Source organism: Artemia franciscana, chromosome 17 (assembly GCF_032884065.1).
Source record: "Artemia franciscana chromosome 17, ASM3288406v1, whole genome shotgun sequence".
NCBI lineage: Eukaryota > Metazoa > Arthropoda > Branchiopoda > Anostraca > Artemiidae > Artemia > Artemia franciscana.
The window spans coordinates 11,427,824-11,440,010 of record NC_088879.1 but is presented as its reverse complement, the minus strand read 5'-3'; the positions used below and the strand labels follow the sequence as shown (position 1 = coordinate 11,440,010).

Below are 12,187 nucleotides of genomic sequence, written 5' to 3'. Positions count from 1 at the left end.
CATCAATTTTGTAAGAACCCTGACATATAAATCTAGGTTATTAGCTCACCTGAAGCTTGTGACCCACTAGTAGATGGCTCTGAAGTAGAGGACACAGTGGGGCATGCTTGAGGACCTTTACTGGCCTGTGCTGCTTCCTTTTTCATCATGTAAATCTCTTTCATCAGACGCAACCGTTCTTGCATCACCTTGAAAAGATAGTATAGCAAGGAACAGTTATTTTGACAGGTGAAATAAGCAATAGCCCAAGGATACGACAGCTAAAGATTTAGGATATGGTAACATAAAATGGAAACATAAGAGTCTGAATAAAGGTATGATATGGAATTTCAGCACATGGAAGCGCCATTGACATTAAATAAAAATAACTCTGCCTCCTGGACCCATCTTAGGACCATCCCCTAGAAAAATTTCATAAAAAACAAGGTAAAATATAGTAAAATCCAATATTTCAATGCAAATAATCATAATTTTCTTAAATAATTATAGATATAACATTTATAAATATAATTGTAACAAGGCTCTATAATTATATTAGAATATATATATATATATATATATATATATAACAAGGTAAAATATAGTAAAATCCAATATTGCAATGCAAATAATCATAATTTTCTCAAATAATTATAGATATAATATTGATAAATATAATTGTAACAAGGCTCTATAATTGTAATAAGGCTCTATAATTATATTAGAATATATATATATATACATATAATATATATATATATATATATATATATATATATATATATATATATATATATATATATATATATATATATATATATATATATATATATATATATATATATATATATATATATATATATATATATATATATATATATATATATATATATATATATATATATATATATATATATATATATATATATATATTCTAATATAATTATAGAGCCTTAGATCTGAAAACCCTCAATTATCTAAGATTTTTCTTTTGGTTGTTTCAAAAACACGAAGTTTTAGGACACTGGAACATTTTTGTCAGGTGAAAAAAAAAAGTGAAAAAAAAAGCAAAACTAATTAGTTAAATGAAAACCCAATTTATCTGCAAAACTTCCAGCATTAATAATATGTTGATTTCCAAAGACCTTCCACTACTACCAAAAACTGAACAGCTGCATACGGAGGCCTTCTTCATTAAAGATTGAACTGCCGATTTTTCCTAATTTTTAAGGTAAATATGGTTCCATATGCTTCCAGTTCAAAAAATTGGTTTTCATTTTCACTGTACTTGGTTCTTTAGGAGTTAAAAACCACTAGTGCCACTAACGGTACAACATTAACCAGGGCTACCACAGGTTCAAGGAGTCAAAAATAGGGACTGTTTTGGGCAGAAATAGGGACCGCTAGAGCCCTTCCTAACACATAAAAAAGGGCCAATAAGAACCTGGTCCGATTGTTATTTACCATATAAGTGAAACTATCATACTTGATATCCAAACTGATCTCTTATGAATCTTAACTTTTATTAATAAACTTAACTTAAATCTCACACCAGGACGGTCAGCAATGTAGCCGATAACCTTGAAAAAAGGAACTTTTAGGGAACCTTCTCCAGTTTTAGGAGCCTTGTGGTAGCCCTCCATTGCCCGAAAGAATAAGGACAACCATAGAAATATGAATTCATATATCTACACAGTTATGAAACCTTTTCTCTTTTTTTGTTTTCCTTATTTTCGGGGATGGGGTGGGGAGGAGGTTCCTGAATAGTTGAAGCTTTGATAGGAGCCAACATAACTTATATACTATATATAATAGCAAGATTACTCTCAAATTGGCTTAGGGCGACCCCACCCGACTCTTCAGAAACTTGTGTCATAACAATACATGTTCAAGTATATTTGACCTCTCTCCCCAATAAAAATTCTCTGATCCCCACTCATTACCCACCCCTCTGAGATGGGCCTATGTGTATCTATGATGTAAAATCCTACAAAAGGAAGAACTTACCAATGCAGGATTCATGTTGGCTATTTTTGGAGGAGGCTCCTCTAAAGGTGCCAGATTGTAGCCAGTGTGAGCGAGCCGTTTTTTACTCATTGAAGACTCTACAGCAATTTGTGGTGTTTCTTGAACTTGTGCCTAAACATTAATATGACTAGTTAATAAGAATACACAACAACTAGACAACATTATGTCAAAATCTTTTATATTGCACATATTTTTCTTTAACTGAACGTTCTCTAGAGCAAATACAACACGAAATTAGTATTATGTATGTATGTATTTATTGCCCTAGCAATGATACATCGACGGATAATAGATAGACATATCCATTAACAAATGAACTAACCTACTTTTTATACAATCCTAATAAGGGGGGAATTAATGCCATGTTTGCTTCTCACTCAATTGGACTATCCGTCTTGGCTTTTCTACAATTAGCCATGGCTTGAGGTCCACAACTGTTCCATTTTAATTCAAATGCACGTGCAATCAGGCACGTAAAACACGTGATATGCTGCTAGTCTTCCATTTCTAGGCTTAATTTCTAATTAGCATTTGTTTGAGGGGATGATGAGGTAGCTCCCTCAGAAAAAGTCCAAATAGATATGTTGCACTGAAATCAGAGCTGGTTCCCAAGTATCTGGCCTTAAGCTCTCACTATTATAGATTTTGTATGAAGATGTTGTATTCTTACAGGTTTGTCTTATAGCAAGCAGCTAAAGCTCAAGGAGGGGAAACTTCATACACAGAGGTAGCCTACAGTTTAAAACTTAAAAAGTGTGCCTTTTAGTGGGTTATGATAGCAATTTCACGAAATAATTATTCTCTAAATTTTTTTTTTAGATTTTCCACATCTATACCCTCCTTGGCTTAATTTACTATTTTAGATTTTCTCATCTGAACTTCCAACAATGTGTATACTTAGCATATTCTCATTTTTTCTTTCTTCTTCTTTTTTAAGATTCCTAATCCACTTTAAAACGAAAGTATTGCACTATCACTTGGAGCAAAAAATATAGCCAGTATACTGTATTGTTATTTATTACATTATTATATGATTATCTATTTTATTTATATATATGGAAGGGGGGGGATATAAAGTATATTTTTAAACTATTATCTTAAAGGAGTGTTCCCTCCCTAGTTGTGTTATACCAAATGGACTACTTAATGCAAAATGCTTTGAAATAAGAGTAAAAAGGTAATTTGTTTCCTTGAATTTTCAACTATATAAAACTAAAAAAAAATTGTTGAATTAGACTTCAGGTGCTCCCTTCTAAAGTTGAAAAAAAAATCTTGCTTTTGATTAATAGCAAGGTCTTTGGTGCTAGTTTTTATCCCAGGAATATTTTACAGCAGACTCCTTTCTCCATCAGACTCCATGAGCTTTTCATAATTTCTAAGCTTAAATAAGTTTAATTTAGCCTCTCGGGTAGATTTTTCTGGTCTTGGTTCCAATTTCTGAAATAATTTATAGCATTCGCCTATGAATTGTTCATAATTTGAACCTAAAAAGCAGAGAAGCCTGAAGGCAAAAGAAGTCAAAATTAGATTCTGGGTGCCCTCTTTCAGAAACCACCTACTCTCTTTGAAGGCAAAAGGAGTACAATTCAGATTCCAGGTCCTCTCTTTCTAAGATCACCTACCCTCTTTGAAGGCAAAAGGAGTCCGATTTAGACTCCAGGTACTCTCTTTCTGAGATCACCTACTCCCTTTGAAAGTAAAAGGAGTCCAATTTAGACTCCAGGTGCTCTCTTTCTGAGATCACCTACTCCCTTTGAAGGTAAAAGGAGCCCAATTTAGACTCCATGTGCTCTCTTTCTGAGGTCATCTGCTCTCTTCAAAACCAAAAGGAGTCTGATTTAGACTCCAGGTACTCTCTTCCTGAGATCATCTACTCCCTTTGAAGGTAAAAGGAGCCCAATTTAGACCCCAGGCGCTCTCTTTCTAAGATCACCTGCTCTCTTTGAAGGCAAAAGGAGTCTAATTTAGACTCTGGGTACTCTCTTTCTATGATGCAGGAAATGTTTGATAAAAATCAAGCACTTTGTTTCATTCTGGTTCATATTCCAGAAGTGTTGTTTATAGTATTCGTCCACAAACTATATTTAAAAATAATAACAGGTTAAAGCTGAATGAAGTCAGATTAGGACTCCAGGTGCTTATTTTTAAAGATATGAAAATAGCTTACCTTTTGATTAGTGGCAGGTGCTTTGTTTGGCTCTGGTTTATATTCCTGAAATATTTTATAGCATTCTTCCATGAGTTGTTCATTATTTAAGTCTTCTTCTTCTAAATCTTCAAATATGTCATCAAGTTCTTCCAGCATTGACAAATCTGGAAAATAATCATCTCCTACTTCTTGGACTGGTGAAGTTTGATCACTGGATTCATTCTCCTTTGTTCTTCCTTCTTTCTTTTCGTTTCCTTTTTTGTGCTTGTCACTTTTATAATCTCTTTCACTGATTTTCCCACCAACTTCCCTATCTTTTGAACATCTTTTTTCTTTTGACTGTCTTTCTTGTAATTTTTGCTCTGTATGCCCAGATTCTTGATCTGAATCTTTATATTTCTGTTCCCTACCTTGAGATGATTTTCTTTCTCTATCTTTGGATGGTTTTCTATGCATGTCCTTAGACGGTTTCTTATCTTTTTCTTTGGATGATTTTCTGTCTTTATGTTTAGATGACTTTTTCTCTTTATCTTTAGATGATTTTCTTTCTTTATCTTTTGATGATTTTCGTTCTCTGTCTTTAATCAAGTCTTTTATTTTTTGTTTTTCTTCACTAGTTCCACGTTTTTTTCGATCTTTAGATCTACTTTTTCTTTCTTCACTTTTAGATCTGTCATGTCTTTTTTTATGTTTATTTGATGATCTCTTTTCTTTATGACGCCTTTTTTCTCGACTGCTTGATCTTGAACGGTCTTTTTTCTTTATTTTCTTACTCTCATTTTTTCTTTCATCAGATACAGTCCTTTCTCTCTTCCTATTTTTCTCTCTTGAATGCTTCTTTAATCTTTCTTCTTCTTCTTTTGTTTCAGTTTTTTCTTGAGCTTCTTCAGATGATTTTGCTCTTTCAATGGTTGTGCTAGACACTTCACTCTCATTTTGAGGCACAGATACAGATAGTTGACGAGAAGGAATTGTTTTTGTAGGGTTATATTCCTCAAATGCTTTTGGCTTTGATGGAATATATTTGTTATCTTCCTTAACATTTGGCAACTCATACTTTGCATCGGTTTTTTCCTCTTTTTCATCATGTTCCTTCCTAGAGGGCTTATAATCCAAACAGTATGAAGTCTTATCTAAAATAGGAGCATAGGACCCTTGGGCAGGAGTGATTTTGCTTGGTTGATAATTTAATTGTATTTTAACATCTTTTGCTGGTCCATATGTCTCTTGAATCTTTCCTGAAACACTCTTAGATTTTTCAACAGATTCTTCATCTTCATCACTACTAAACTTTGGTTCAACTTCATCTTTGATTGAGGTAGGTTTATAAGCTGAGTCCAAACTACTGTATTTATCACTACTATAATCACTAACAGTATACACATCAGCAATATTGGCACTACCTGATGTTTTTGCTTTTTCTAGTAGTTTTATTGGAGTTGGATTATATGCAGGTACATGAGGAGGGATTGCGTATTTTCGAGGAGCTGGCGAGAAGGACTGAAAAGGAGCTGTTTTTTCTACAACTGAATTTTTTACAGTTGTTTGGATAACCTGTTGGAATTGGCGAACATCTAAGGACCGAATTAGCTCATCATTCTCAGACAAAACTCGTTTTACGGCCTGTGAAACGAGGTCTTCTATGCTTGTTCCAGAAGGTTGGACATTTCTATGAGAAGTTGAAGATGCAGGAACAGAAAGTCCTGAAAGAACAAAGAATTTACCATGGGAATACACCTTAAAAATAAATAAGGGGCTAAAGTTAGTTTTTTCTTACAAAATGTCACAGCTTAGCAAGTACATGCCCTCCCCTTTCGTGAATTATTGGTATTTTGGCGGTTTTTGGTCCCCAAAACCAATAAAGAAACATCCCCTAAAAAAAAAAAAAAAAAAAAAGAACAGGAAATAGCCGTGCCAATTGCACAAGTAAAATAAGAAAAACAGGAGATAAGAAAGCTCTGCCAGAGACACACAAAAAAGGGAAAAGAAAACAAAAAAGCAAAACAAAGAAACAAGAAATACAGGAGATAACAAAGCTTGGTCAGGAGTCGGCATTTATCCCCCCTCCCCCACGCGGAATTAATACATAATACAAATAATAAATAAAAAAATCTTCCTGATTCTAAATATAAAAAATTCATTCATAAAATAAAACATAAAATCACGAAGAAAAGAAGAAAACAAGGACAACAAACAGCCAGTGAAAAAGTTGAAAAATTATACAAATATTTCGGTCAAGACTTCTGCTTGACCGTCCTCAGTACAGAATGAAACTGATAAAAATATGAAAAACCAAACCTTAAAACAAAATATAAAACTAAAATGTGATGACCCTTTCTTAGTAACGGTGAAAGGGTAACTGAATAAAAAACACAAGTCTAAATGACGTTTCACAATTTCATCTTATGTAAAACACTATTAAAGGGTATTCACTTTCCAGGTAGATTATTATAAGAGATTGTATTTACTGCATGACATAAATATGTCAATGTATGTGATAACGATCAGAATTAATAACTTCGTCATAAATGGGACTTTTCTCCAGTGTCTCTATTGAGTGCTACCTTTTGGTGAATGTGCTTTTTTTATCTCAACTGCCTCCCTCAAAATTTGCATTAGACTTTTAACAGGGGCGATAATGGAGGTGTTGTCAAATAATATGAAATAGTGGTGGATTGTTGCAAAAATGTTGAGCCAAGGCAGTATCAAAATCTCAGGCCTTTGGCATAGCCCCATGGTCTTGTCTATTGAGAACCTATGTTCAAATAACCTCTCGTCTAATTGCTGTTGGATTCTTCCAATTAAAAAAACGGCCCCAAGAACAGGGAATTCTATAAAAACCACTGCCCAAGATGGGGCTGGTTTTATCTTTGCCCCTGTTGAAAAAGCTCTGTATTGTTTTTCAATGTTTAAAGGTGACATTAAGTTTATGTTTCTTAAGGATTTTTTTTTTTCAGTTTGTTACTCAATTTTGGAATGTAGGGTAGAACAGTGAAAAGTTTCTTCTCATCCATTAATGGGATGATATCTGTTAGGATTGGTGGAGTTGATGACTTCTTTTCTGCCTTTTTTCGTCTTTTGTCTATAATGGTTTAAAGCAATTAGTTGGGGTACCCATTGCAAAATAAAATGTCCTTAATATAGTCAAACAGTTCATGGTAACAAACTGTAGCAAGGAGCGACCCGGCTGAATAGTAAACGAAACTCTAAAAAACGGAATTTTGATGCTAAAAGATACATCAAAAGAATCGAATTTCCATGCTGATTTCATGCTAAATATATAAGTTTCATCAAATTTAGTCTTTGTCATCAAAAGTTACGAGCCTGAGAAAATTTGCCTTATTTTGGAAAATAGGGGGAAACACCCCCTGAAAGTCATGGAATCTTAACGAAAATCATATCATCGCATTCAGCGTATCAGATAAACATATAGCAAACATGTCAAGCTCCTATCTATAAAAATGTGGAATTTTGTATTTTTTGCCAGAAGACAAATCATGGGTGTGTGTTTATTTGTTGTTTTTTTTTCTTTTCCCCAGGGGTCATCGTATGGACCAAGTGGTCCTAGAATGTCGCAAGAGGGCTCATTCTAACGGAAATGGAAAGTTCTAGTGCCTTTTTAGGTGACCAAAAAATTGGAGGGCACCTAGGCCCCCTCCCACGCTCATTTTTTCCCAAAGTCAACGGATCAAAATTTTGAGATAGCCATTTTGTTCCGCATAGTCGAAAACCATAATAACTATGTCTTTGGGAATGACTTACTCCCCCACAATCCATGGGGGAGGGGCTGCAAGTTACAAACTTTGACCAGTGTTCACATAATAGTAATGGTTATTGGGAAGTGTACAGATGCTTTCAGGGGGATTTTTTTGGTTTGTGGGAGGGGTTGAGGGGAGGGGGCTATGTGGGAGGATCTTTCCTTGGAGAATATGTCATGGGGGAAGAAAAATTCAATGAAAAGGGCGCAGGATTTTCTAGCATTACTATAAAAAAAACAATGAAAAAATAAACATAAAAACATTTTTTCAATTGAAAGTAAGGAGTAGCATTGAAACTTAAAACAAACAGAGATCATTACGCATATGAGTGGTTCTAAAAATACTTTAGCATAAAGAGCGAGGTATTTAGGAGGAGATAAATACCTCGCTCTTTATGCTGAAGCATTTTTAGTAATTTCAACTATTTATTCTATTGCCTTTCTGATTCAGGGGTCATTCTTAAAGAATTGGGACAAAACTTACGATTTAGTGTAAAGAGCGAGATATTAACGAGGGTACAAACCCCCTCGTATACATAATAAAAATACAAGAATATAAAAGTTTGTTATGTAAGTTAATTCTTCAGTTACGTATATTTTTTACTGATAAAAACGTTCGTAAAAAATTAAAAGTTCTAGTTGACTTTTTAAGTAACCAAAAAATTGGAGGGCAGGTAGGCCTCCTTCCCCACCCCTTATTTCTCAAAATCGTCTGACCAAAACTAAGAGAAAGCCATTTACCCAAAAAAAGAAGTAATATACAAATTTCATTTTAATAATTCATGTGTGGAGAGCAAAAATCAAACATGCATTAATTCAAAAACGTTCAGAAATTAAATAAAAAGAAACTAGTTTTTTTAACTGAAAGTAAGGAGCGACATTAAAACTTAAAACAAACAGAAATTACTCCGTATATGAGGGGTTGTCCCATCTGCAATCCCTCGCTCTTTACGCTAAACTTTGACTCTTTGCCACAATTCTACTTTTTAAAACAATTAAAAGATTTAGCGTAAAGAGCGAGGGATTGCAGAGGGGACAAACCATGTCATATAGGGAGTAATTTCTGTTCATTTTAAGTTTTAATGTTGCTCCTTACTTTCAGTTAAAAAAAAAAACTATTCAGTTCAGAGACTATGTGGAGCTCCGAGCATATTCTTATGACTTGGTCAACCAAAGAAATAGCTACTCCTCTTTTTATGCAGGGAGAGCACTGGGTACCCATAAAATTACTTAAAACCATTATAGACAAAAGACGAAACAAGGCAGACAAGAATCCATCAACTCCACTGGCCAAGTTGATTTCCTATGAGACGCTTATTGGTAGTGGGATTTCATGAAATAGAATGCGTCGAAGTTTCCTTGGCTAGTTTTATTGGTTTCTGATTTGTGCAAAATAAAATGTCCTTCACATAGTTCAATCCTGAGACTATTTGAGGCGCCGAGCATATTCTTATTACTCGGTCAACCAAAGAACTCCTCTTTTTATTACTCGGTCAACTCCTCTTTTTATGCAGGGAGAGTGGTTGGAGGAAAAATGCAAATACCTATTGTTATGCGTAAGCTTTCTATAAAAGGTCTCGTGCAAGTTTTCATGGAGGCAACTGAGATAAAAAGCACATTCACCAAAAGGTAGAGAGCTTTCGACATACCCAGAATAAAACAAGGCTGCTGTGGGGGGATACCTCTCTTTTTTTAAAGTTTCATTTAACTAGACTGTTTCCTGGGAATATATTTGGGCCAAACCTTCATTATTGGTACTGGGGGGAGGGTGGTTGTAATAGTATCACTCTCATTGCTAGAGCTTTTTTCTTCTATACAGTATAAATATTGCATTCACGTGCCTACCGGAAAAAAGGAGGGAAAGGTGAGGCAGGGCATCATGGTTCTTGCCAGGAAATTCTTGGTGGATGAGGGGTGACAAGTACTACCAGGAGCTTTATTTTCACCAATTTTAAATGATGATTTTCCTCTTTTGTTATACGAAATAATTAAATGTAGTTGAACATGGGTATAAAATGCATTTAAACATCAGAGAGCACTATTGTGGAGGTCGTGATGGATTCAGCTGTGTAAAAGGCCAAGTCATGCAGAACTTCCATCAACATGAACAATAATACCCATCTCTGTCCACCCAAATTTCTTTAGTAAAATTCTTATTAGGAACTTATTCAACAAAACTACTGCTCATCAAAAATTTGGGCAAAACAATTAAATCTTGTCCTAAATATGGATAAAGGTGATGTAAAGAGGGTCAAGATGGATTACTATTGGTATTGTAAGTTCTTACTTTATTTACCACAATCATTTTGGAACCAAGATTAATTAGTAAATATCAGGCAACAGATATTGTTCTCTCAGTGGAAAAACTAATTTCAAATTTAGTTGAAGAAGTGCCGATCCGGTTCTAATATTAATCTTGGTTGCGAAATGACTGTAGTAAATAAAGTAAGAACTTACAATACCAATAGTAACCCGTCTTGACCCTCTTTACATCACCTTTATTCAGAAGCATATAAAACCCTGCACAAAATAACACAGAATGGTTGTAGAAACTCAAGTATAGCTCTCTAAGTGTTTGTTGCCAGAAATATCCCTAATTTCCAACAATTTAAGCTTAAATTGAATATCCTGAATTTCCTGAAAACAAAAGGAACTTCAAGAATTGCAAACAGAAATCCCAAGCCATCAAAAAGGAGTGATCTTTTGATCACTCCTTTGCCCTCCTTTGTACCTCCCCAAAAAGGAGGTACAGAAAAAGAACTGCAATCAAAGGATGAGATGAACTAATTCCATTAAATATAAGAAATTCACATTTATCTATGTTTAGCAATAATCCAATTCTTGCAAAAAAATCAGCAACAGATCAGACAGAAATTGCTAAACTGGCCTCAGTTCAGCTAATAAGAAGCAAGTTGTCAGCATAAGCTAAGTATGATATGTCTGTGAATCCTGTAAAACAAGAACAATGTATACCAGACAAAACATTTTCAATAGAAGCATTAAAGATGTGAGGAGAGAGAACTCCCCCCTGTCTAACTCCACACTTGACTGGTATATGTCTGAAAAAATCACCACTTTAATCTTAAATAAGAATACATGTCAGTCAGAGGATATTGTAGCTCAGCTATCAGCTGAAAAACTACTGGGCTACACTTTGATATTTTAACAAAAGCTATAGTGAAGTGATGTAGATCTCTAAGATGCTTTGAACTATACTGGCTATGTACTTCAGAGTCTATCACTAAGAGAAAAAGTTGATGAAGAGTTTTCAGTCCAGTTTCAAGAGGCACAAAAAATGACCAAATTGAATGAAACTACAATTAGTATTCCAAGAATTGTTAGGAAGCAGACACACAGAAGCAATGTATCAGCTGAAAGCACAGAATAATTTTATAAAATTAATGTATTCATCCCCATGGATTGGAAGTTTTATTTCCTGCATTGAAGAATGTCTCTTAAACCACCACCAGAACATTTTGAAAGTTTCACTGCTTACTTCATACTTATCCAGGGAATAGTGAAGAAAGTAAAGAGATGAAAGGGGCATTTTTAAGTTGCAAGCTTTTTTTCAACAAAACAAGGCACACCACATCACTGTAATTGATTTTCTAAATATTTATGATAAAACAATCTATCCAAAGATCCAAATCCTACTTAATATTTTCATCACTATACCTGTATTGACCAGCACAGTGGAGTGGTTCTTTTCCGCTCTCCAGAGAATCAAGACATATCTAAGAAACACAACATTTGAGAGTAGACTAAATGGCTTAGCCAATCTCAACATCCACAGGAAAATTCCAGTTCACACAGACAATGTATTATCTATTCAGACAAACATTCAAAGTAGACTCAATTTTGTTTTTGTAAGACAAAATAAAACCTAAAATCTTATTGAATCTGCTGGGTTTTACAACTTGTTCCTATAGTCCCTACTCAAAACTTGCATTCAAAGAGCTAAAATAAACTTAAAGTAAGGCCTTAGAATACCAGTTTTCTAAGGGATTTAAAAAAAAAATTCTGTGGGTTGGCCCAGGGACCCCTGGTCAGTCCTCTCCCCATAATTATTTTCTGAGTGCACCACTGACAATGTTACAAGGTAATTAAGGCAAAATTGCATTTAAAGCAATTAAATAGACAACCCTATTTTGAAGAAAATTGGAAGGAAAAACCTTTCTGAACCCAGCAGCAACCACCAAAATATCCTTATCAACATAAAAAAAAGATATCCTGAGGTCACCAGACAAGAAGGACTTAATCAATCATCATCATCA

At 34.3% G+C, this 12,187-nt stretch overlaps 1 protein-coding gene across 1 annotated transcript in view; it reads right to left on the bottom strand.

Annotated features, from left to right (window-relative positions):
- The window catches only part of LOC136037848 (RNA exonuclease 1 homolog), an 85,314-nt gene that overhangs the window by 69,402 nt on the left and 3,725 nt on the right, over positions 1-12,187 (bottom strand). The window contains exons 2-4 of the mRNA XM_065720692.1: positions 4,175-5,859; positions 1,987-2,118; positions 50-188 (exon numbers count right to left, since the gene is read on the bottom strand). Coding sequence (XP_065576764.1) covers positions 50-188; positions 1,987-2,118; positions 4,175-5,859 — 1,956 coding nt within the window. The remainder of the gene's footprint in view (positions 1-49; positions 189-1,986; positions 2,119-4,174; positions 5,860-12,187) is intronic.